General features: G+C 52.7%; 2 protein-coding genes across 6 annotated transcripts in view; both read right to left on the bottom strand.

The window, feature by feature from the left end:
- The window catches only part of LOC127466299 (keratin-associated protein 10-1-like), a 101,523-nt gene extending 91,843 nt beyond the window's left edge, over positions 1-9,680 (bottom strand). The window contains exons 1-2 of one of the 3 annotated variants that reach the window (XM_051776966.1): positions 7,733-9,680; positions 2,336-5,804 (exon numbers count right to left, since the gene is read on the bottom strand). In XM_051776966.1, coding sequence (XP_051632926.1) covers positions 4,946-5,804; positions 7,733-8,058 — 1,185 coding nt within the window. In that variant the 5' untranslated portion in view covers positions 8,059-9,680 and the 3' untranslated portion in view covers positions 2,336-4,945. The other 2 variants (XM_051776965.1, XR_007902680.1) reach the window with 2 other exon arrangements.
- PLCB2 (phospholipase C beta 2) overlaps positions 1,010-26,960 on the bottom strand; it is a 47,874-nt gene continuing 21,923 nt past the window's right edge. For all 3 annotated transcript variants that reach the window (XM_051776921.1, XM_051776920.1, XM_051776922.1), the window contains 28 exons: positions 26,572-26,651; positions 26,261-26,314; positions 24,110-24,185; positions 23,696-23,796; positions 22,872-23,038; positions 22,530-22,676; positions 22,159-22,316; positions 20,218-20,300; positions 19,759-19,843; positions 18,930-19,101; positions 18,110-18,207; positions 17,308-17,404; positions 17,102-17,186; positions 16,570-16,694; positions 15,391-15,545; positions 14,913-15,077; positions 14,495-14,594; positions 14,155-14,259; positions 13,199-13,284; positions 13,011-13,107; positions 12,790-12,843; positions 11,818-12,028; positions 11,463-11,631; positions 10,563-10,639; positions 10,038-10,133; positions 9,699-9,756; positions 2,243-2,329; positions 1,010-1,897 (listed from right to left, as the gene is read on the bottom strand). In XM_051776921.1, the coding sequence (XP_051632881.1) occupies positions 1,628-1,897; positions 2,243-2,329; positions 9,699-9,756; positions 10,038-10,133; positions 10,563-10,639; positions 11,463-11,631; positions 11,818-12,028; positions 12,790-12,843; positions 13,011-13,107; positions 13,199-13,284; positions 14,155-14,259; positions 14,495-14,594; positions 14,913-15,077; positions 15,391-15,545; positions 16,570-16,694; positions 17,102-17,186; positions 17,308-17,404; positions 18,110-18,207; positions 18,930-19,101; positions 19,759-19,843; positions 20,218-20,300; positions 22,159-22,316; positions 22,530-22,676; positions 22,872-23,038; positions 23,696-23,796; positions 24,110-24,185; positions 26,261-26,314; positions 26,572-26,651 (3,258 nt within the window). In that variant the 3' untranslated portion in view covers positions 1,010-1,627. The remainder of the gene's footprint in view (positions 1,898-2,242; positions 2,330-9,698; positions 9,757-10,037; positions 10,134-10,562; positions 10,640-11,462; positions 11,632-11,817; positions 12,029-12,789; positions 12,844-13,010; positions 13,108-13,198; positions 13,285-14,154; positions 14,260-14,494; positions 14,595-14,912; positions 15,078-15,390; positions 15,546-16,569; positions 16,695-17,101; positions 17,187-17,307; positions 17,405-18,109; positions 18,208-18,929; positions 19,102-19,758; positions 19,844-20,217; positions 20,301-22,158; positions 22,317-22,529; positions 22,677-22,871; positions 23,039-23,695; positions 23,797-24,109; positions 24,186-26,260; positions 26,315-26,571; positions 26,652-26,960) is intronic.

Genomic DNA, 26,960 nt, shown 5'->3' with positions numbered 1-26,960 from the left:
GACGGACACACGCTGACGGACACACGGACACACAACGGACGGACACACGCTGACGGACACACGGACACACAACGGACGGACACACGCTGACGGACACACGGACACACAACGGACGGACACACGCTGACGGACACACGGACACACAACGGACGGACACACGCTGACGGACACACGGACACACAACGGACGGACACACGGACGGACACACGGACACACGCTGACGGACACACGGACACACACGGACGGGCACACGGACACACGCTGACGGACACACGCTGACGGACACACGCGGACGGACACACGCGGACGGACACGCACGGACGGACACGCACTGACGGACGGACGGACACGCACTGACGGACACACGGACACGCACTGACGGACACACGGACACGCACTGACGGACACACGGACGGACACACACAAACGGACACACACGGACGGACACACGGGCACACACTGACACGCACTGACGGACACACACGGACGGACACACGGACGGACACACGGACGGACACACGGACGGACACTGACACACACGGACGGACACACACGGACGGACACACACGGACGGACACACACGGACGGACACACGCTGACGGACACACACGGACGGACACACGGACACACACTGACGGACACTGACGGACACACAGACGGACACACAGACACACACGGATGGACAAGCACTGACGGACACACAGACGGACACACAGACGGACACACAGACACACACGGACGGACACACACGGACGGACACACACGGACGGACACACACGGACGGACACACACGGACGGACACACTGAGAGACTGACGGACATGCACTGACAGACACATGGACACGCACTGGACAGTCACATGGACATACAGACATGCACACTGATGGACACACGGACACACACTGACAGAGCCACAGACACACACCCGCACAAGGCCATGGACAGACACGAGCGCACAGGGACACACGGTGCTCCCACCCCACCTGGGGTTAAATAGCAAGGGATCTCATTTGTTAGGAAATGCAGTGGTTTATTGTTTTAGAAAATAAATAAGTCAGAAATGTCCAGTCCATCCCTCCAGTCCTCTGGTAACACCGCAGGGCAGCTGTGGCTCTTGTAGGATGTCAGGCCAGGCTTGGAACATCCTGTCTCAGACCTGCTTGAGCTCGGCTTTGTTTTCATAGCAGCACTTTTCATGTCTGTTATTGCAGCATCAGGTGTAACTGTGCTCCTGCAGCACCCCCTCTGCTGTGGGGGTGCGTGACTGAGCCCAGTTCCCACCCCCATCCCCGCTAAACTGTGAAACCTGGTGTGAATGCCAAGGAAATATTCCTGGAGCTGCTGCTGTGATGCCAACCCGGAGCTGGTCTGCAGGCACAGGCCCCTTCCCACTGCTGACAGAGCTCAGAGCTCATGCTGGGGGACACGGAGGGGAGCGCTCTGGAGGGTGAGCTCTCTAGACAACTTCCAAATACCTGGGATAAAAACGTTAAGTGCTTTGCTGAAGGATTTCAGGAGCTCCCTGAGTGGAAAGGGAGGGATAGCAGTACTTTGGGAAGCTGGTATTTAACTTCACCATTTACTTCCACAGCTCTTCCTGCAGTGAACAGTAAGGAAGGGACTTGTCTCAGAACACACTCTCTTCAATCTCCCCATCCGTTCCAGCTCCCGGGAGCTCAGGCATGGCCAGTGTAAGCCCGGACACTTCTGCCACTGGGACGTTTGCTTCCACTTGGTCTGGAGAGCCTTGTTCTCCCTCAGGAATGCTCTGACCTGCTTGCCCAGTCTGTGGCTCTGCAGGAAAGCTGGCTTTGGTGTAGTTCTTCACCATCTCCTGCACCTCCACGTTCAGAGCTCTCACCTTCTCCTCGTACTCTGCCAGTGCCTGCTGCTGGAGCTGCAGATGGAGACTTGTGTCATTCCCACACACTGGAGCTCTGGGATGAGCCACGGCTGCTTTGGGGGGCCATGTGGGCCCCTCTTGCACTTGCTCAGTGCCCAGGGGTGCTTGCTGGGGTGAGGGGGCAATAAAGATGGATCCCTGGGGATTGGGGGCTGAGGGGGCAATAAAGATGGATCCCTGGGGGTTGGGTGCTGGGGGGGGCTGAGGGTGGAATAAAGATGGATCCCGGGGGGTTGGGTGCTGGGTGGGGGGGCTGGGGGGCAATAAAGATGGATCCCTGGGGGGTTGGACTTGCTGTGCTATGGAACAGCCCCGACCTGGAGCCTTGTAAGGCCTTACCTGGCTTTCCATCTCCTTGATGGATCGCATGCGCTCCCCCTGCTTCTCCTCCAGTTTCTGCTGGAACCGGTGCGTCCTCTCCGTCACCTTTAAACACAATCCAGTGCCCCCCTCAGGTTCCAGTTCAACACCCTGGGCCTGGGGCAGCCCCAGCTGAGCCCAGCAAGGCCCAGCCCAGAGCGTGTCCAGCTCTGACCCAGCTGGAGCCGGGGACACCGGGACAGCCGGCACAGGTGAGGGAGTGCGGACACCGGGATGTGGGCACAGAGACAGGGACACACAGACAGAGACAGACACACAAATGGACCTGGGGACAGATGGACACACACCGGACACACGGACAGACAAATGGACATGCTGATAGGTGGATGGACACATAAACACACAAACAGATGGACAGACAGAAAGACACAGGGACAGAGACATGGACAGACAGACGCAGGGACAGACAGATGGACACACTGACAGAGGGATGGACACAGAGATGGACAGACAGACACAAGGACAGACAGATAGACAGACAGAAAAACAGACACAGGGACAGACACATGGACAGACAGACAGATAAATGGATTGCCAGACAGGTGGACACAGGGACAGACAGACTGACAGATGGAAACACGGCCAGACAGCTGGACACACAGATGGATGGATGAACAGACAGATGGACAGGCAGACTAATGGACTGACAGACAGACGGAAACATGGACAGACATACAGGAAGACAGACAGACAGATGGATTGACGGACAGAGGGACAGGGACAGACAGACAAATGGATTGACAGACAGAGGGACACAGGGATGGACAGATGGACACAGAGACAGACAGACACATGGACAGACAGATGGAAACAGGCACACAGACAGACAGACAGACGAACAGAGAGACAGACACAAGGGCAGAGAGATGGACACAGGGACAGACAGACATACAGAGAAACAGACAGATGAACAGACAAACGGACTGACAGACAGAGGGACACGGACAAATGGACAGATGGAAACACAGACAGACATAGGAATGGACGGATGGACACACAGATGGACAGACAGCTGGACACAGAGAGACGGACACAGATGGACATGGGGACAGACAGGCAGACTGACAGACGGACACACAGACAGGCAGATGGAAAAACAGACAGACACGGACAGACAGACAGACAAATGGACTGACAGATGGACACATGGACAGACAGAAACACAGACAGACAGCTGGACACAGGGACAGACTGTAGACAGAGGCACAGACAGATGGACAAATGGACAGACAGATGGACACAGGGGCAGACAGATGGAGACTTGGACGGACAGACGGACACAGACAGATAGCTGGGCACGTGGACAGACAGACGGACACAGGGACAGACAGATGAACACAGGGATGGAGACATGGACAGACAGACAAACAGACACACTGACAGATGGACAGACATGGGTTGACAGACAGAGGGACGCAAGGACAGATGGATAGTTGGAAACACAGAGAGACGGACACAGGGACAGACAGATGGAAATATGGAGAGATGGACACATGGACAGACAGACACAGGGACGGACACACAGATGGACAGACAGATGGACACACGGACAGACAGATGGATTGACAGGGACAAACTGACAGAGGGAAACAGACAGACAGACACAGAGAGAGACACGGACAGATGGACAGACACAGAGACAGACAGACAAATGGACAGACAAACTGACACACTGACAGATGGACAGATGGAAACACGGACAGACTGACGCAGGGACAGAGAGATGGACACAGGGACAGACAGACGGAAGCACAGACAGATGAATGGACAGATGGAAATACGGACAGACAGATGGACATATGGACACACAGACAGACAAATGGACACGCAGATGGACATAGGGACAGACAGGCAGACTGACAGACGGAAACATGGACAGACAGCTGGACACACGGACAGACAGACAAACAGAGGGACACAGAGACAGACGGACAGACTGACAGAAACATGGACAGACAGACAAATGGACAGACAGATGGACAGAGGGATGGACAGATGGAGACTTGGACAGACAGACGGTCACATAGACAGACGGACGGACACGGACAGACGGAAGGGCAAACAGGCACACGTACGAACAGACCAACAGGGACAGACAGACAAATGGATTGATAGACAGATGGACATAGGGACAGATGAAACGACAGACAGACAGACTGACAGACGGAAATATGGCCAGACAGCTGGACACACAGATGGATGGATGAACAGACAGACAAATGGTCTGACAGACAGATGGAATCATGGACAGACAGATGAACACACAGACAGACAGACACATGAACAGACAAACGGACGGACGTGGGGACAGACAGATGGACAGACACAGGGACAGACAGACAAACGAACATACAGACAGAGGGACAGAGATGGAAACACGGACAGACTGACACAGGGACAGAGAGACGGAAACAGGGACAGACAGATGGACACAGAACAGACAGACACAGGGACAGACGTTGATGGACAGACGGACTAAGGGATGGATGGACACACAGAGAGACAAATGGACACAGATGGACGTAGAGACAGACAGGCAGACTGACAGATGGAAACATGGACAGACAGCTGGACACACGGACAGACAGACAAACAGAGGGACACAGGGACAGACAGACAGACTGACAAACAGGCAGACAGATGGACACAGGGATGGACAGACTAACAGATGGAAATACAGACAGACAGCTGGACACACAGACAGACGGATGAACAGACAAACAGACAGACAGACACATGGACAGACAGACAGACGGACACACAGATGGAGACTTGGACAGACAGACAGACAGACGGAAACACAGACAGACAGTTGGACACACGGACAGATGGATGGACACAGGGACAGACAGACAAAGGAACAGACAGACAGACAGATGGCCACACGGACAGACAGAGACATGAACAGACAAACGGACGGACAGATGGACACAGGGACAGACAGACGGAAAAACAGACAGACACACGGACAGACAGACAAATGGACTGACAGACAGAAACATGGACAGACAGGCACACGGACAGACAGCTGGACACATGGACAGACAGATGGACACAGGGACAGACAGACGGAAATGGACAGACAAACGGACACACAGACAGACGGACAGACAGATGGAAACACAGACAGACAGACAGAGATGGACAGATGGATGCAGGGACAGAGAGACGGAGACTTGGACAGATGGACAGACTGACAGAGGGAAACACAGACAGATGGATGAACAGAGAAATGGACAGACAGACAAATGGATTGACAGACAGAGGGACACATGGACAGATGGACACGGGGACGGACAGATGGAGAAATGGAAAGACAGACCGACATACAAACTGATGGACAGAGAGAGAGACAGACAGATGGACACAGGTGCCAATGGACAGGCAGACACACGGACAGACAGACAGAGGGACAGATGGACAGACAGAGGGACAGACAGATGGAAAAAGATACAGACATGAACAGACACACACAGGGACAGACAGATGGACAGACTGACAGACAGAAACACAGACAGACAAACAGATGGACACATGGGCAGACAGACAGATGAATAGACAGAGGGACAGACAAATGGACTGACAGACAGAAACATGGACACACAGACAGAGAGACAGACAGATGGACGGACACAGGGACAGACAGACAAACTGACACACTGACAGATGGACAGGCAGACAGACATATGGACACAGAACCAACAGATGGACACAGGAATGGACAGATGGACAGACAGACAAACAGACCGACCGACAGACGGACAAATGGACAGACAGATGGACACAGAGACAGAGAGATGGAGACTTGGACAGACGGATGGAAATACAGACAGATGGATGGAGAAACAGATGGACACACAGACAAACAGATGGATGAACAGACAAACGGACAGACAGATGGACACAGGGACAGACACACGGAGATGTGGACAGACAGACGGAAACACAGACAGCTAGCTGGACACATGGACAGACGGATGGAAACAGGGACAGACAAATGGACACACAGACAGATGGACAGAGAGATGGACACAGGGACAGATGGACGGACTGACAGACAGAGGGACACACGGACAGACGGACACACGGATGGACAGAAAAACGGACACAGGGACAGACAGATGGGCGGAGGGACACACAGACGGACAGACAGCTGGACACAGAGAGATGGACACAGATGGATTTAGGAACAGATAGGCAGACTGACAGCTGGACACACGGACAGACAGACACAGGGACAGACAGATGGAGAGACAGATGGACACAGGGACAGACAGATGGACAGACTGACAGACAGAAACAGAAATACACAGAGACAGACACATGGACAGACAGATGGACACAGGGACAGATGGACAGACAGATGGAAACACGGACAGACAGACACAGGGACAGACAGACAAACAGACAGACCAACAGACAGATGGACAAATGGACGGACAGAGGGACACAGGCACAGAGGGACAGACTGACAGAAACATGGACAGACAGACAAATGGACAGACAGATGGACAGAGGGACAGACAGATGGAGACTTGGACAGACAGACGGACACATGGACAGACGGATGGAAACAGGGACAGAGAGACAAAAAATCATATGAACAGGTGGACAGACAGACAGACAGATGGAAACACAGACAGACAAGACAGATGGACATGCAGACAGACACAGAGACAGACAAACTGACACACTGACGGATGGACACGCAACTGACAGACAGACAAACAGACAGATGGACAAATGGACAGACAGATGGAGGCTTGGACAGACAGACAGACACATAGACAAATGGATGGATATGCAGACAGACAGACGGAAACATGGCCAGACAGATGGAAACAGGGACAAAGAGACACACTGACAGATGGACGGACAGACAGACAGATGGACACATGGACAGACAGACGGATGGATGGACATACAGATGGGTGGACACACAGACAGATGGACAAATGAAGTGACAGACAGACAGAAACATGGACAGATGGACACACGGGCAGACAAACAGACAAATGGACAGACTGACAGAAACATGGACGGACCGACAGACACAGGGACAGACAGATAGACAAAGGGACAGATGGAGAAACAGAGGGACACACAAACGGATGGATGAACAAACTGACAGACAGACACACGTACAGATGGACAGAGAGATGGACACACGGACAGACAGACGGACAGACAACCAGAGGGACACACGGAGACAGACACAGGGACAGACACACAGACAGAGAAACAGAGAGACAGATGGACACATGGACTGGACAGAGAAACAGACGGACACACAGACAAACGGATGAACAGACAAACGGACAGAGGGACGGACACATGTACAGATAGACAGAAACACAGATGGACAGAGGGACACAGGGACAGACGGACGTATGGATGGATGGACACACAGAAACATGGACAGACGGACAGACAGATACATGGGCAGACGGACAGACAGATGGCCACACGGACAAAGAGAGAGGTGGATGGACACAGGGACAGACGGAGACTTGGACAGACAGATGGATGGACACAAAGACGGATGAATAAGCAAACGGACAGATGGACAAATGGACTGACAGACAGACGGAAACAGACAGACAGCTGGACACGTGGATAGACAGACGGACAGACGAACACAGGGACAGACAGATGGACAGACAGACAGAAAAACGGATGAATAGACAGACAAACAGACAGACAGATGGACACAGGGATGGACAGACAGACATATGGACATGTGGACAGACTGACAGACACAGGGATGGATGCATAGATGGACATACAGACGGAGAAATGGAGAGACAGACAGACACACAGACTGAGGGACAGAGAGACGGATGGACAGACAGCCAGACACAGGGACAGCCAGACACAGGGACAGCCAGACACACAGACAGACAGACCTACAGATGGACAGACAGACAGATGGCCACAGGGTCAGACAGAAGGACAAATGGACAGACGGACACACGGATGGACACAGGGACAAAGAGATGGACACATGGACAGACAGATGGACAGACACACACATGGACACACAGACACACAGACAGACAGACACTCAGACACACAAACAAACGGACACAGACACAACAACAGACGGACACATGGACAGACACACATGGACTCAGGGACACACAGGGAGCTGCATGGACAGACACACGGACAAACAGACACACGGACACACACATGGACAGACAGAGGGACTGACACACAGACAAACTGACACGCAGACAGACACATGGACACACGGACAAACAGCCACGCAGCCACACGGACAGAGAAATGGACACATGGACAGACGCACAGAGAGACAGACACACGGATGCATGGACAGGTACAGAGACACAGGGACAGGCAGATGGACATAAGGACAGACAGACACAGGGATGGACACACAGACAGACAAATGGAAAGACAGACACACGGACAGACAGATGGACAGACAAGCGTACAGGCAGATGGACACATAGACAGAAGAACAGACAGACACAGAGACAGACAGATGGACAAATGGACAGACAGACGGACACAGGGTCAGACAGACGGACGGACACAAAGACGGAGAAACGGAGAGACAGAAGGACACACGGACTGATGGACAGAGAGACAAACACAGGGAAGACAGAAGGACACACAGACAGATAAACAGACAGACGGACACACAGACAGATGCAGAGACAGACGGACAGACAGACACATGGACAGAGTCAGACAGAAAGACACAGATACACAGACACAGACAGACACAGGGACACACACGGACACACAGACAGACACGACAGACAGACATGGGTAGACCATAGAGACACATGGACAGACATATGGACAGACAGACACAGGAACAGATACACAGACAGATGGACGCACCAACACATGGACACACAGACTGACACACAGACAGACGGACACAGGAACAAACAGACCCACAGATGACACACGGACAGACACCGGGACTCACCAACACGGACAGAGACATGGACACACAGACGCAGACAGACACAGACACAGACAGATGGACATACAGATGGACACATGGACACACAGCTGGACAAATGGACAAAGACACATGGACACACACAGAGATGGACACACGGACGCAGAGATGGACACACGGACACAGATACACAGACAAGAACACACAGAAAACATGGACACAGATGGACACACAGACGTACAGACACAGGGACACAGACGGACACAAACACACACGGACACGCACAGACCCACAGGGACAGCAGGGACACACCCACGGACAGACACCGCGTGTCACAGACAGACACACAGACACACAGACTTAGCTTTGGGTCTCCGAAGGGCAGCTCTGATGTGCTCGGGGTGTCCGTGCTCCTGCCAGGCTTTCCCATCATTCCCGACCCTCCCATGCCCCCAGGCCCCCCTGTGAACTCACCCGTTTGATGGTCTGCACCACCTCCTGGATGTGGGAGTTGTTGATTTCCTTCTTGGACCTTTGAAGGGAAGCACAGACACCTGTGACCCGGCTGTTCTGTTCCCATCACACCCCTCGTCCCTACGGATCCGTGCCACACCCATCCACATGGGTGCTACATCCCCACCGTGTCCTGGCACACGGAGAACCCGCTGCAATTTAGGAAAGACACATAAAACATCGTTTCAAGGTGTCTGAGACATAAGGCAGAGAACTGGATGCAGAATTCTACTCCTTCAGTTCCCCAGGCAGCAGCAGGCCCTGCATCCCGCACGGACACGGCCCGGGAGCAGCCGGCACCTCTCCTGGGCAGCCTTGTCGCTGGTGTTCCTCAGCAGGGCCTGGATCCGCTCCACCCTCCTCGCCTCCAGCCGCTTCTTGATGTCCTTGACATTGCTGTGGAGAGAGAGGAGAGACAGGCCTGGGCACCAGCACGGGAGCAGCCCTCCATCCCATCCCTCTGGAGCGAGGGGTCAGGCAGCAGAAGGCCTGAAGGCTGAAGAATAGTTTAAGTCCTATTTAAGCTTTTTCTGTTTGTTTGTTTGTTTTTTTAAGGGGTTCCTAACAAAGATTCCTCCCAAAAAAGTCAGAGTCCTGCCCCCAACAGTGGAAGCAGCAGATGTTGAAGGGAAGTGTAAAAAAGAACAAGCGTACAGGAGTTTTTCCCCTCCTCCACCTTCCCAGTTTCCAGTCTATCCTCCAGCATCTCTGCATTTCTCTGCCGTGATGTCACTCACACCTTGGAGAGGAGGAAGGGAAATGCTCCCGTTCCCTGCCCTCCCAGGCAGAGCTGGGCACTGGTTGGGTTCCCAGGGCCGTGTTTACCTCTCCGCCGTGTCCCGCAGCGCCCGCAGCTCGGCTCCCTGCCTCTCCCTGGCCAGCTCCAGGATCCTGGCAACTTGCTGGTCAAGGGAGGAAAACAACATCAAAAGGGAGCAAATAAAAATATACGATTTTTAAACTGAATTACCCGGTATTTAAGATGATATCCGGGAAAATCCTAAACTTGTTTTTGACGTGAAATAAAAAATGAAAATCTGATAAAAAATTCTGGCAAACTAAAACTTTGTTTATATACCAGTTCTGTGAAAGATACTCAATGTATTCACTCCTAAAGGCTTGCTGAATTGACCAGGTGAGATGGGACTTAGTACTACGTGGAAAACTTTCAAGTACAGGTTTTCTTCAAAAAAAACCCTCTCAAAACCCCCTCAAATTACATTAACAAAGAAAAATTATAATTTTTTTTTTTTTTTGCTGTGCATTCAACCTCGAAAGCATGAACTCTCCTTCCACAGGAGGAGTCACTTTTTCCACAAATTTAGTTCTGGGGTTCATCAATGTAGGTTTTCTAGAGAAGTTCCTTTAGGAAAGATCACAAGAAACATCAAGGGAGGTAAGTCATTTTTAAAAAAGAATGAGGTGAAGTAGTACGTGGCTGAGGTTTTTTTTCTTCTGATTATTTAGATTTTCATTTTTAACTGTATTCCTTAAAATGTTCTCAGAAAGAAACTGAATCTTGTTTACTTATTTTAAAACCATTCTCTTAGGAAAGTCCAGGAAAAAACCAAACCAGCAACATGGACCTCTTCTTGGAGAATTACCCAATTTGATTTTTTTTCTGGAGTAGGCCAACTGACTCCCTGTACTACTCCTACATTGTCTTCAGTTTTCCAGCAAGGGGTTGTCCTAGGATCCCTTTTTTGGTGGCCCCTGCAGCCTCACCTCCGTGGCGTGCTGCTCCTTCTTCCTCCGGATGCCCTCGTGGTGCTCCTGCCCCAGGTGCACGAGGTCCAGCTCCAGCCTCTCCCTCAGCTCCAGGAGCCGGCGATCCACGCTCTCCGCCACTTCCACGGGATTTGCACAGGTACCAACGGCACCCTGGGTCAGGCTCCTGCACAACACATTCAGGGCTGTGCTGCTTCTGGCCCTGCCAATACAATCCCAGCCTCCCCACCCACTCCCATGGGAACAGCCCAGGGACATACGATGCTCCATCTTCCTTCAGAGAAGGGGAGCCCATGTTTCTCTCGGGGATCCCTGTTTTGGTTTGGGGAGGTGACCCCTGGGCTGTATTTACCTTTTCTTCTGGGTTTTCCTCATGTGGATCATGCTTTTCTTGCCCTCGTGGCAGATGGACTCTGAGAAGAGCACAGAGTATTTCTGCAGCAGCTCCTCCTTCCGTTTGCTTCCCTTCTGCTCCAGCTCCCTCAGCTCCTTCTCCTGCCTCTTCAGCAGCTTCAGGAAGCGCTTCATCTGCTGCAGCTCAGCCAGGGTGGCTGTCTCAGGCTCTGAAACACAAAACAGAGGATGTTTGCTGTCCCACAGCATTTCTCCACCTGTTGCCAAACCCTCTGGGGTCACACAGGTGGTTTCAGCACTGCCTTCGTTCCTTTTCCTCCCTCTTTCCCTGCCCCTGACGGATGGGGGCATGGGGATGGCCAACATTGCTCTCAGGCCACAGAGAATTATCTGCTCAGGGGAAGTAACTCTTTTGGGACTTGGAATGTGTAAAATGGAGCAGAAAGTGCAGATGTGTCTGCAGCACAACTGTGCTGAGCAGGGCCAGCTCCTTCCCAGGGCTTGGCCTGGGCAAACGGGAGCAAACAGCTCCAACACACGTCCCTCAGTGCCCGTTCCAACCAGAGTCCTTCTGCTCCACACCTGGGATGCCCCTCACCAGGTACCGTGTTCTGTCCTGGGGAACAGCTCCCTTCAGGAATAACTTCTAAAAGCAAAACTTAAGGTACATAACAGTTACTTGGCAACATATCCTGGGCAGAGCAGATTTCCTCTCGTGCCTTCAGATCAGTTTTGTGGCATAATTAGGCCCCGTGTTTGCAGGGATTTGTATCACGCCACAGTCAGACACAGGTGACCCACGCATCGTACAGATGGTGCAGGTGTGCTGAAGGGAACCCAGAGCCTCAAGATTCCTGGGATTTGTCTTTAGTGCTGGCTACACCAGGCAGGGCTGGGGCAGGTCTTTCTACTTTGGGAATACAAGATGACTGACAGGGCCTCAGCTCAGGCGAACAGCACAGGGAGTTACCTGCCATCTGCATCACTTCTAACACGGTTTCATTCCTGGCGAACGCCGCTGCTCCTGAAATCCCAAAAGAGGCTCCTGTTAATGTCCCATCTTGGATGTTCAGAGGTTGGAAAGGGACAGTGGAGAGCTCACCAGAGCACAGGCCATGTGAAGGATTTTGGTGTGAGGAGTTAATTAAGCTGCCAAGATGTTAAAGTACTTGGAAGCTCTTGGAAACTTACCTGTGGAGCCATTGGAGGGAGGAATGCTGCGTTTCCCAGCAGAGTCTGGCACCCCATTAGTCTCAGCAGATGGGATGTTCCACTGTGTGCCAGGCCTCTAAAACAGAGATCAGAGGTAAATGAAGGCTTTTTATTCCAGGCTGAATTCATGCAAGGTGCTCTAGAGAACAGAACCTGGAAGAACTCACCTCCCCCGCAGCATCCTTGAGCTTCACGGAGCGCTTGTCCTGCATGTTGAAGAACTTGATGGGGTTGGAGAGGGCAATGGTGAGATCTGGAATCAGACAGAGGGCTTGGCTTGGGCAGCAAACAACTCATGGACTCATTTTCCCTGCCCAGGACAGGACACTGTGGAGAAGGGCCAGTTTGTGTTCTCTGCTTGGAACGAGCTTCCCCCTGACAGCACAAAGGGAGGGGATCACCCTCACCTCAGTCCTATGCTGAGGACATGGCTCACAACTCTGCTCCCAAAATCCAAAGCCAGGTTCAGACTTTCCTCGCCTGCACAGTTCCCTGCTCCAATTCCAGTCTAATGCTGTATAAACTTGTGGTTTTTATAAAAATGTGTTAAACCCATCAATTTCTCAGGATTTCCCCAGTGAAAAAGGTTTATTTGTATGAACACAGAGGAGGAGGGAGCAAACGTGAGAAGTATTCACAGGAAGCTGTGTGGCTGATGCTGTTACTTTCAGTGTGGTTTTGGTCACGAATGTTGATCCCTCCAGTAGGGCTTCTGTCCTCGTGCAGCTCTGTCTGACCCTTTTCAAAGGGTCTGTACCTCAGTACGAGCAAGAACCTCCCTTCTCTTCCCACAGGGAAGAACAACATTCCTGTGCTCCCTAAAAGCCCTGTTCTTGCCGGCCCCCGAGAGCTGTCACCTCTTCCCTCAAGGAAAGCTCTCCCTGGCTCTGAGGAACAGTAGGACTGACCCCCTCAGGTGGGACTCAGGCACAGCTGCAGTGGGAGCATCCACGCTCCTCCCACAGCAGCGGGGATGGGGCGGGATCCTGGCACGTGCTCAGTCCCACCCTGACAGGAATGAAGGGTGCAGCAGGAAAGCACTCCCTGGGCTGGGAAAACACTTCTGGATCAGAGTTTGGACAAAGGCAGAGTCCCCACCCCGCACATTCCAACATGTCCTTACCTGCCCAAGCGTCCGGCACGTAGTCCTTGACCTCCAGGAACACGAAGAGGGAGGGCATGGTGAGGGGCATGTTGCTCTCGCTGCGCAGGCACACATGGTGGTACCCTGGGACAGAGCAGAGCACTGAGCTGGGCTGGCACAGTCCTGGCCCTCCAGCTGCCACACGAAGTCCCTCTTTCCAGGAGGGCACAGGCAGGATATGCTGGCACTGAGCCAAGGCCCTAACAGGATGACTGCACTGCCTGCAGGAGTGGACATTAAGGAGCCAAACATGCAGCTGTTTGTATCTTCTTTACAGCTCCCAAGGGCACAAAAGCCAAAGGGATTTCCACAGGTTTACCTGAGTGCATTGCAATGACGGGAATGATACGATGGCCAATGAACTTCCCTCCTTCTTCCCAAGCCACGATTTTCAGAGAGGCCAACTCAGGCATCATGATCTAAGAGAAAAGCAGAGTAAGGCACCAGTGCCCTCACCTCTAACTCCTGACAGCATCCTCCTCCTCCTCCAAGGAGAGCTTTACTCCCTTCTCCTTCCAACCACGCAATTCCAGCTACCCCTCGTCTGTTCTGGGAAATAGTGACGGAGAGTTGTTTTGGATATTGTTGTTTGGGTGTTGTCTGAGCCTGCCCAAAGCCAGGCCTGGGGTCTGCAGAGAGAAGTCCCTTCTGCTGTCACTGACCTCTCCCAGGGCAGTGCTTGTGGCCAAAGGGAGCTTTAAGGATTTTCTGTCTAAATTACTCTCAAATGTTCTCACCTTTTCAAAAACAAAAGCCTCCTCCTTCCACACGGGGTTAATGGAGTTGGCCGTGGAGGTCAGTTTGGTTCTGTATTTGCGTTTGGTGTCCCTTGGCAACCCAAAGAGCTCCACTTCCACGTAGGTCCTGACGCTGCGCTCCGAGAGGAACTGACCAGAGAGTATCTGTGATCAGGAGAAACAGAGTCAGCAACTGCTGAAGAGAATGAAACTCCCGCCTGTTCCTTCACCCCAGAGTCTGTTTTTCTGCTCCAGCTTTTACCTCCACCCCTGTTTCTTGCTTCAGCACCTCCTCCCTCCCCACCATCCCAGCCTTGGCTGCTCCTGCGTGGCAGATGCTCCTTTTCCATTTTCACGTGATTATGATTAATTTAAAATGGAAACAAGCCCGGGGGTTGCCACGGCAGCACCATCCCGGGCACCACCCAGGTTCCTGTGCCCCAGGAGCCCCCCGGGTGGCACAGAGGGCTGTACTTGCCGTGACCGACAGGGTGCTGGCCACCACCACGTCCATGCGGTCCAGGGAGAAGGGGTCGAAGTGCTTGTCGGGGCGGCGCAGGAACTCGTGCTTGAGCAGGTACCCACACTGCCCGTTGAACTCAAACAGGGCCATGTTCTGCTGCATGGGCACGTCTGCGGGCAGAGCCACACCCTGAGACGTGGGGCTGGGACAGGGACCCCTGTGCCACCAGGGAGCCCCCGGCCCCTGCCAGCCACGGCTCACAAAGCCACCCCACAAACTGATGAGGCCTCTCAGCACCCCACAGGGAAAAACATGAGAGCAGCTGCTGCACGAAGGGAAGTGGTTTGCTTACGCCTGCACTGTAAGGCACGGGCAGAACTGAAGTCAAACCTACTTTAAGGAGCACTCGCTGCTTTTGGGCACTGATAAGTAACTGCCTGAGCCCCTCAACTCCTTCCCCCTTTCATTTTGGGCCTCCTCTGAGTCCATCTTCTCTCTGACACTTGAGGACACTGTCTGGTGGTTTCTGCACCAGCCTGCACTGTGCCATCCCCCCAGAACCAGCCTCTCACTCGCCCCCTTTCCAAGTCACTTCCTTTTTGTCTCCTACACTCTCTACACGTAACACACACCTCCAAGGAAGGAAGAGGGGTAAGGAATAGCTTTCTCTGGAGGCTTTTCTTTCTTTCTCATGCTGGCTGTGCAGCAAGGAAAGGCCCTTGCTCCCTGTTCAGGTCAAAATCCTGGACACAATGGCACAGCCAGCGCAGTGCTGTGGCCAGAGGGAGCTGCACCTCTGCCTGGTAAAGGGACAGTAATTCAGGCAGAGGGCTGCAGGTGTGTTCAGGGATGTGATTCAGTGGGACATCGTGGAATGGGACACTGGGGACAGTGCCTGGACACAGGTGACAGCACTCCCTGGGGGATGTGGGGGTGTGCTGGACATGGAAAAGTGCTGCTGGGGCAGATGGACCCAGTGGAGAACAGCACTTGGGAGAAGGCACTTGGAATAAATAACACATCAGGGAAACAGCAGTGAAGGAAGAGAGAGTGACCAGGAGCACCTGGGGATCAGGAACACCCCAGGGACAAGGAGCACCTGGGAATCAGGAGCACCTGAGGATCAGGAGCACCCCAGGGACCAGGAGCGCCCATCCTCACCCAGCTGGTGGCTGGAGGACCCTCGACACTCACCCATGGTCTGGAAGTTGAGTGCCACCATCTGGCAGCCGACGTTCCAGAACATCTGGGGCAGGTAGTTGGACGAGTCCATCCGGGTGCCTTTGGGGTAAATCCGGCTCATCTGCCGCTTGTTGTATCTGCAGGGGCTCCATAGGAAACAAGTCTGGAGTGTTCCCGGTGTGCCCTGGCACCAGCCCACACATTCCCATTATAACTGTTTAACCTCTGCTACCAAACACTCAGAGCCTTCCAGACAAGAGCTCAGGCAGGCCCAGGCTCCTTTTCCATACCCTTCCCACTTAAAGACAAGCATCTGGCAGCCTTGACATTGACTACTGCAGGATGCATCCTGTCAGGAATCTCTCTGGAGAGCTCCCAAACCACTCTGGAAGATCCCATGTCTCCAGCACCTGCACACTTTCTAGCTCTGATGAAGAGTCTACCAGGTCTGGGAACCAGGAGCCCTTTGGATATGCCTAATCCCAAGATCCAGCTTAGCTCTGACACTCCAAGCCCCCCAGGACAAGGGCTGCCAAAAGGATACTCTACAAACTGCACGGGGAACTTGCTCAGGAGGTCGTAGGCCTTCAGCTCCGTGAAGGAAGAGATGACATAACTGCGGTTCTTCTCTGGAAGCAGGAGATGACGAAGCATCAGAGGAAAGGCACACCCAGCCCCTGTCCTGCTGTGGGCACCGACGGGCCCAGGGAACGCTCGGCCTGGATTCCCAAGGGACCGAGCCGGACTTACGGGCAGAGACCTCGAAGGAGTCGAATTTGATGGGCTGGATGTAGTTCACCAGGCTGGACATCTCCTCGTACGCCGTCACCTCCAGGCCGGCCGTGCCCTGCGCGGGAACATCCCAGGGGAGACGTGTGAAGAGACCTTCCCTTGGGGGGAAACAAACCCCACCAAGACTTCCCAGGGGAAGAGCTCCAGGGGCTGCCCTGACCAGAGCGCTCCGGTTTGGCTTCCCAGTCCTACAGCTCCGTGGTGGGCAGGGCACAGAGTTTCCAGGCAGCTGGGCAAGAACTGAACTGGGGCGCATGAGAGGTTCCAGTTAGGAGGTACAAAGCCCAGGACTTCTTTAACCCCTCAGAGCATGGAGCCTGGGAGAAACTGGGGACACCATTTTCCCTCCTCTCCAAGGGATACCAGGGAGATAGAAATGGGAAATGGATGTTTTCATTCACAGGAATGCTGATCTCCTCCCTCCCCCTTCAGCAACAGCACTTTTTTTAGTAACAACTTCTATCAGACCAAGGCTAAGCCTCTCCAACAGCCCAGAGGCAAACAGTTATCTCCAAATCACGTGGAGTGTCAAAGGCAGAGTCAGCAATAAGAGCTCCTCTGCCACAGCTCCTCTGTGCTTGCAACAGAATTTCTCTTATTCAGTTTCTCCTGCAAAAGTCCTGCAAAAGGGGAAGGAAAGCCCCTGACAGGTTCAGGTTCATTCCCCTTTGCATTTTGAGTTAATCTCCACTCACTCAGGTGAGGCCCAGAGAAAACTGGAAGCCAAACAGAAAAGGAAGAGAACCAGCAGTGACAGTACCTCATCTGACTGCATCTTTTTAATTTCCTCTTCATCCAGGTTTCCGAGGTGTTCATCCTCCTCCTCTGGCTCCTCTTCAGCCACGTCACCTGCCCAGACTGAGCACAGAGGCCACATCAGTGGTACCTCAGCAGGACACTGAGACAGGTGCAGAACCTCACAGCCAAGTCATCAGCAGCAGTGAGGGGCAGAATCCCACAACTTTACTGGCCAAATCCAAATATGAATTGGCACACTATGGATCAGCACACCCTGGAGACCAAAGTGCTCCTCCTGCGGACTCCCCTCACACCCAGGAGTGACAATCAAAGGGTTGTTTTCCCACCAAGGTCACACGTATTTTTAGAATAAATGCCCATTTCCAGGTGTCTTCCTTGTCCTCTCATGACTTCATGTGTTCATATCATGACAAGGACTGTTCCCCCACAGGGGCCTGGAGCCCAAGGGGTGACAGGAAGGGAGGAGACAGGGGCTGAAGGATCTATAAACTTCCAAGACCCTCAGGGTGGAGAAATGTGAGCTGTGCTGAATTTGTGGTCATCAGAGACCTACAGGCAGTAACCCATCAACCCCCTTCCCCCAACCCAAGGGCCAGTGGGTATCAGTGAATCACCAAGGGATGGCAAGCAAGGTGTAAGTCGTGGTCTCTTTTGGCTGCAGTAAGTGTTGAAAATATTCTGAAGATTTAATTTCTCTTCCAAGCTTATGCTGCTGCTTAACTGAATTAGGGAGTAGTGCTGGCATGCCCCAAGTTGGTATTGGGAGATTGGGAAGGTTTTGCCCTTCTAGCTCTGCTAGTCCCACTTCCCTTCAGACATACCAGTGTCTTCAGCATCCACAGGGGTTGGCTGCTCGATGATTTCTGGTTCCACATTCTTCCCTTTCTTCAAAGAGTTCTGCCTTTTCCCATATACAGATTGGTTCTTTTTATTCTTAATCAAGATTTTCCCTAAGAGGTCCTTAGGACTCGGCAGAGGAACTCCTGGCTTCAGCTGCAACAGATAAACCTCATCACAGGGAGAATTCAAACACTGCCCTCTCCTGTCCCTCTGGCCAATTCCTGCTGCATGGACACATCTCTCCCCCATTGGACACTTTCTTTCCTATCTGCCAACATATCCCACCAGATTCATGCAGATTTTCCCCAGGATTTCACCTGTAGTTGCAGAGCAGCTGCAACACCACTGTGTCACTGGGCCAACAGAAATACCTGCTGTACAGGTCAGCTGAACACTGGGGTCAAGCGGATGGGGAGCTTTACTGAGCTATTCCTGGCACTGCTCTGCCCACCTATGCCTGCAAGGGAATATTTCCAGGCCCTTGTTCCCATTTCCAAAGCAGGGGCTGGCAGAGAGAGCTGAACCAGTGCTGTGTACAAAGCACATGTGGTACCCCTGGTACAATGTGGCCACCAGAGCTCAGTGCCCAGAATCCCTCAGGTCAGGGTGTTAAACAAGAGCAGAGTTCCAGGAGTGCTCAGGAAAACCCCTGTGGCAGTCCTCCACCCATCCCTATGAACCAGGACTGTTTGTCCACGGCATCACATTCTCTTTCACTGTCCTTTCATCTGCTGTGGCACCTCCCAGCACCAGGAGTGACAAGTTTTCCAGAAGGCCTCTCCCTGGCCTCCTTGCCCAGCTGCCCCTCACCGGGTGTTTCTCCAGAGGCTCTGTCAGCAGCATGTCTCCAAAAATGGTCCTGCAGTACTCGGCCATCTTCGCCTGCTGTTTGGGCCTGCAGGAGACCAGGCAGGAGTGAACAGGGGGAGAGACACCCAAATCCAGAGCTTGGCACGAGCCACCACCTCAAGATCCATGTACTGTACCCAGAAACCACCCAGTGCCTTGGCTCAGCCGTGCAGACGTTGAGGTGCCATTCCCAGCCCAACTCCCATGTTCCCACAGTGCCACCCTGAGCTGAGAGGATGCACAGTTGTGGCCACACCACTCTGCAGGTCGTCCTTCAGCTCTGACCCACCTCCAGTTGTTTCAGAAACCTCAATCAGTGTTTTATTTCAGCTCAGCACTCACTTCAAACCCAGCAGCCCTTGCCTGTGTCCTTTCTGCTCTGGACACAGAACACGGTTCTCCCGAGCACTGGGTACTCACGAGTCCACGTGGTTCTCGAAGGACAGGATCACAGGGTACAGAGATGTTTTAAAAGCACTCTCTGCAATGGCCTCGATGGCATCCTGAGGGAAAGGCCAAGGTCAGAGCTCAGCACTCATTAATAACAGAGACACAGCTGCCCTCCCACTGAACACACTCCAGAATTGTCATTATCAGGATCGTCCCTTCAAAGTCACTGAACTTCTCCCAGTAGGAAGGTGAGAGGTGTCACCTTTTTCACACCTGCCCAGATTTCCAGCTCCAGGGCATAAAACCTGCAGCTAAACTCAACAGCTTGAATAAAAATGCAGCTGAAGATGTAGGAAGATGAGGCTTTGGTTTTGCTACACAGCTCAGTGTATCCAGCACTGAATGTGAGAGTGTCTGGCCAGAGACAAACCCCTGCCCCAAACCACTGCCCTGTGCACCTTCAACTGGTACAGAAAGGTGTGTGCAGCACCAGGTTAAACCACGTCACACCCTATCCATACCTGCCTCTGAACCTGCCCAATTTTCTATAGTTTCAGCTGCTTCCAAAACCCTTCTGCCTCGCAGCAGAAAGCTGGAGTGCTCAGTCACCAGCTGTGCTGACATTTCAAATGCAAATACCATGGAAACCTTCTCAGCATTAATGATGTAAGAAAAAATAACCATATTTTTCCCAAGTCCCCGTTAAGCTGCCACAAACTATGCACTGTTTTCCCTTCTGGTGCTGCTAATTGGCAAGGAAGTACCATTTGCTCCTTTGCAATTACAGTCCCTGCTCATCCCAAATCCTTGTTCAGCCATGACCTCAGAATGGAGGGAGGCTGCCACAGCTGCTCCTCCATGGACCACTCTGGTCTGCCACAGGAATCTCAACGCTCTGAGGAGAAGTTACAGAGCTACTAAAAGGCCCCAGGAATAGTAGAACAGGGGGAGAGGTGTGGAGGGAAAGGTCTGTTGTGTATCATTATGTACTATGTAAAACCAAATCCCAGCACATGCTGTGTTAAAAGGTTATAATTTCCTTGAGGAACAGTCCCAGGCTGCAGCAGAACTCTGCAATTACAGCAGCTACAGCTGCCACTATTTCTGTTCTCTGTGCACTGAACTGCTGTGCAAAAAGCAGCAGTGACACTGCAGGGCTTGGGAAATTACTGACACCGAACACGACAATACCTCTGACCTTAAGGACTGGTTTGTTTAGTTGCTTTTTTCCCCCCGATGTAAATATTTTAGTAACAATGAAGTGTGGGAACTGTGGGGAAGACGGGAGAAAAACAAAGAGCTATAAGAAGAATCTCCAGTGCCTCTGCCTGTTGGCAGCAGCTGTGCAAAGAAGTGCAGAAAAAATCAGTGTGCTGCATTGATCTGTAACCTGTCAGCTGTGGAAAAATGCCTAGTATTGCCAAGGGAGAAGCCGACTTTGTGCTGTGCTTCCAAAGCCTGGGAGCTGAATCCTCAGGGAGCCGGCTGCCCACAGAACACAGTGCAACACTCAGGTCATTAGGAAGGAACTGAACCCTATTCCTCCAAAAGGCACCACGTGAGGCTTTCAGCCACAGAAACCTGCTGCACGCCAGAATATACACTCATTTGAACTGTGTGCTTTCTAACAGCCAACCTGTTTGTTCACCTATCCACAAATCCACCAGCCTGTGCTGTCCATCACAGACACATCTGCTCAGCCATCCCTCCTTGGCTTCCGCCTGACTTCCCGCATTTCCCTCGGTTAGTCATCCATCTTCCTCCAGCCATCCACCTCTCTGCTCCTACTGCTCCAAAAACGCACACAAACTCCAACCTAGTGCCCATCTGTTCGCCTTTCCTCCCCCCCCCACATTATTCCCTCGCCACCTCCATCAGTCTTTTCCTCCCTCTGCCCATCCCTTTGGCATGGCAGCTCCCCTGTCTGAAGCCGGGCAGGGGAAAGCATCCCTGGAGAAAGGCCCTCCCCACCTTGAAGAGGATCTCTGTGGTCATGGTGAAGCCGTGGGTGATGATGGGCTCCTCGTCCGGGGGCCGGCCCTTCCAGCAGTCCAGCTCCACGCAGCGGCAGCCGGCCAGGAGCGCCTGCCGGTACATCTCGGGAGAGGAGATCCCGGAGAACTGCCCAGCTGTGGGAGACAGGCTCAGCCTTAACTCCTCACATGGACAGGAGCAGCAGGAACCTCTGCCAGCCCCCAGCAAGAGGTCTGCAGGTAGAGGGTGACACTTCTCCTCACACAGTGTTCAGAGCCCACCCCAGGCCTCAGCCCCCCAAACCCCACTGCCCGTGCCATCCATCCCTCCCTCCCTGGGATGGTGCCTCCCTCGGGAACGGCCCGTACCTGTGAGATAGGTGTTGTGTGAGGAATTGATGAAGTAGTGTGAGAGGGGCTGGGTCATGTCCTGGTACAGCAGCAGCTTGTCCAGAGCGACCACGTTGTTCTCGGGGCCGCAGAGGAACCAGACCATCCCCTCTGGAGAGAGCTGCCCTGCATGGAAAACAGAGCTGGCAGCGGTGCCCACACAGAACGGACCTGGCACCTCCCTGCTGAGGCACCTCAGCACAGGGAGATGTGGGAGCCAGGCTGCCTGCTCCCCTGGGAAGCAGGATGGCAGAAGGTACAAGATGCTCTGCTCTTCCACCCCAGCTCCAGAGCAGGACCTCTGGGCTGAGGCAGACTCACCTCTCTGGATGTTGATCCCGCTGGGCTCGTACTTCTCGATGAGGCTCTGCACCTGCTCGGGTCTGGCTGGAGGGAACAGGCTGTCGTTGAGGCGGGAGTCTCGCTGCTTCTTGTTGATAAACTTGGCCAGGTGCTCTTTGGTCATGTAGGGCTTTGCTTTTAGATGGCTGTGGGGAGAGAATCCCAGAGGTAAGGCCTGGGAATTACCCAGGAAACCTCTTCACAGGAGAGAGATTGGTCATTCCCTAGGTTAGCAGTGGGGTCCCCCTCCCTGGGCCCACACATTTCTGCTTTGTCCACATTTCTTTCTGTAAATGATGCTTCCCACTGTGCCCTTTCTTCTTCCTCATAATTCCATACTGGGAACACCTTGTACTGAGGGGAAGATAAAGCATATTTTGAGGCTCTAACCTGAACCCTAAAAAGACCTGAATTTCAGAGCATTCACTGCCTGCCCTGTAAAATCAAGTCCATGTAAGAAGTCACAGATTTAGGTACTTGAAAAGCCAAAGGCCCCTGGGTACTTGTGAGAACTGTGGTTCTCACACTGCCTCCGTTTGAGGCTGGCCACAAGCAGTGTCACATGGGCATGACCTAGTGCTGACCTGGGCTCAGCCCTCCTGCTGGGGACAGTTCAGGGTCCCCACAGAACAGAGAGGTCTCATCCTTTCTGTCCAGGCTGGGAGTGAAGGTGTTGAGTAACCCTGTTCCTGCCCTTCTGAGGCTTCAGACCAGACAAACCACATGGGATTAAATCCCCCCCTTTCTGTCTATCTGTTGCCACAGGAGCTCCAGTTCTGGGCTGTGGTTTGAGGGGAACTCACTGTGAGGTGAATATCTCATCGATCTCGGGCCGGGGACACAGATTCATCAGGAAAGTCTTGTACACGGGCTCCGGGAAGTCCTCTGGGTTGATGGCATCATTCTGAGAACACAGAGAGGATGTGTCAGGACCACAAACCTCTCCTTAACACTTCCTTGGGCCAACACAAGTGACTGGAACATCTGCCTGGGTGCTGCTGCTCCCTGTGCCACCCAGTGCAAGTGTTCCTGGAATACAGCCAGAACTGACCCCAGCAGGCTGCAGTTAAGGCCTGGCAGTGGTAAAGAAAAGGTTTCACAGCATCTGAGAGCATCTGGGCTGGTGGTTTTTCACACCCAAGGGCACCACAGTCAGGGCAGGCAAAAGGACCCCTCTCAAGCCAGCAAGACCTCTGGGTACCCAGAGAAACCCTTACCTTGCCCTTTGGGAGGTGACAAGCACTTAGTGCTGCTTCCACCCTCTTCCTGTCTGCAGGGAACATCTGAAAAATACTGATGGGGAGGACAAGGATCACAATGGAGCAGCAAAGAGGGCAGGAAGGCTGGGGCTGCAGGTAGTGCAGGACACTCCAAATGCACAGTGAGGGAGGCTGATGGACCAGGGCAGACAGATACTGTTTCTCCAAGGGAGTAAGGGAGGTACCGAGTCTGATAAACCTACAGAGGGTTTCCGACTGCTGATCTAATGCAGAAGTTCTGTATTTCTGCTACGGACTCTGTAAGAGCCCTGTGACTCTTAAAATCCCTGTCCCACCCTCTTGGGGGTGCTCCCTGTGGCAGCAGACCTCATGTCACCAATTCCCAGGACACTTCCGCCCACCAGACACTATCCCCCGTGGGAGCTGGCACTGGCAGGGAATTGCTCTGTAGTCAAGGCAACATTCAAAAACTCTAAACAAACGTTCTGCACGTTTGCTGCTTTGAAAGAAGGCAACATTTTCTGGAACCAGAGGCTTTCCGTGAATTCAAGGAACAAACTCATTGCACAGGCAGAGAGCAGGATACTACACGACTACTGCAGGAACCAAAGCTCCTTTCCAGTAGGGAAAGCTGGGACTGGTCTGCAGGACACAATTCCCTGGGTCAAACCTTCAGCTTAAAGCAGCTGCAGTGTGGAGCAGGAACAAGAACTGAACCCTCCCTTATTTCAGACCATCCCAGGCAGCAGCACTGTGCTCTCCTCCGTGGACAAATTGAGGCTCAGCTCTCTTAAGCTCCCGGCATCCCCGGTGCTCACAGGCAAACAGGGACCAGGGAGTGCCCTGTGCTGCCAGGTGGGAGTGCTGGGGGGGCTGCAGTAGCTCATGCAAACCCAGTGCCCTTTGCAAGGCAAAACTGAAGCAGCCATGGCATGATTCCAAAGGGATTTACATGTCTAAAGAGAAAGGCAGATGCTCGTGGAATTTTCAGAATAATTCAGACATGGAGTTTTGAAAGCCTTACATTTATCTGCACCTGGAGATACTGAGTATTTTTATAAGTCTGGCTCTTAGTCTGGACTATTTAATGGCCTGAATTGTTACCATTCTGCAGGAAATGGGCACTGAGGAGAGGTACAGCCTGTACCAGATATTCTTTCTCGTTGTTTCAGAGGAATAAGCCGGTTCCCCCTGCAGCAACGCTACCCTGGCTTGCATATTAAAGATCAATTCAAAGCACTCTTCCCTAGTGTGTTATTCATTATAGACCTATACATTTTTAACAGCCCTTTGATGAATACGCTGGTTTCCGACAGAATGAAATTCTGCTGGTAGGTGGTTTAGAAAACAAATAACAGCAAATGTTTCGTGTTGAATAAAGCTCAGCCGTCCAGGGGCCCAATCAGCCAGCACAGCCCTAATCCAGCACCTTCTGCTACACAGCACCCCCCGGGGAGGGTGTTTATTAGGGGTGATCAGTGCCCGCCTTTGTGATGCTGTGACACAGCTCAGCCCTAAAGCAGAGCCGTTCAAAACCTCCCAAATGCTCTGTCTGCAGCTCCTTATTCTTAAACAAAAGGTAATTTATGTATATCCTGCAGGCTGAGGGATGGCAGAAGTGGAGAAGGACCGGTGGAGAAGAGCTGGAGTGGTCACACGGGAGAAAAGGAGACAAATGAAAGCAAGTGAGCCCCACTTCAGGCGAGCTGGGGAGCCCAGCAAAGAGCTCTCCAAACCCAGAACTCCTCACAGGAAAGGCAAACTGATCCTACACCTCATCCAGGTATCAACTCAGATTTGCAAAACAATCTGTGATCAGAATTTTACCAGAGCTGTTTGGTTTTGTTGATTATTTGTTGGCAACAGCCGGGAAGTGAGATCTATGGCTGTTTAAGGCCATTTCTTGCTGTAAATGAAGGCCAAAGTCCCATTTCCCAAATTATGTCCCTGACCCAAATTATGTGCCAGGTCCTGGGGAGGAACCAAGGTGCAGCAGGAGCCCTTCCATGGCCTCAATCGAGAGGGAATGATCTCTACCTCTTAGATGCAGGAAAAACAGGCGGTTGAAGCCACTGGGAACCATCCTCTCACCACCTGCTCTGCCTCTAGTCTGACTGAACACACAATAAAACAAACATCCACACTCACTTCCTGACAGGAATCTTCCCCTCTGCATTCAGCTGCATCTTCAGCTTCACCAGGCTGTGGAAAAAGAACCAAACAAGATTATGAAAATGTATGTGTACAATCTTGGAGATCCTATTAAGTAAGGAGAGAGAAAAAATATGTTATTGGGAAAAAAGATCTACCAGTGAACTGAAAACCTGCAGAACCTCAGCTTAACCCTGGCCTGAGCCAGGCCTCGGTCTGGAGGCTGCCCAGGGACCTGGATGCTAAGAAGCCTTTTTTCCCAGTACAGATGGAAAGGACCCAGGTGTTTCAGAGAACAGATCACTCACATTTTCTCCAGGAAGGTGTAGCGGGAGGCGTTGTAGGTGAGGGGGTTGCGGACGATGGCCAGGATGTCGTCAGCCCAGCTCTGGAACACACACACAGGCCACAGGCACTATGGGACTGCTCTGGGACACACACAGCACACATGGAAAGGGGACAGAATTCCCAAATGGTCTGGGTTGGAAGGGACCTTTCAGTTCATCCAGTGCCACTCCCGGCCACGGGTAGGGACACCTTCCACTAGCCCAGGTTGCTCCAACCTGGCCTTGGACACTTCCAGGGATGGGGCAGCCACAGCTTCTCTGGGCAACCTGTGCCAGGGCCTCACCCCCCTCACAGGGAAGAATTTCCTCCCACATCCACTTTAAATCTACTTGTTCCGGTTTAAAACCAT

Source organism: Manacus candei, unplaced genomic scaffold (assembly GCF_025592945.1).
Source record: "Manacus candei isolate 608988 ecotype Guabito, Panama unplaced genomic scaffold, ASM2559294v1 h1tg000009l, whole genome shotgun sequence".
Lineage (NCBI taxonomy): Eukaryota > Metazoa > Chordata > Aves > Passeriformes > Pipridae > Manacus > Manacus candei.
Note: the sequence above shows the minus strand (reverse complement) of the source record. Positions and strands in the feature narration are given on the sequence as shown.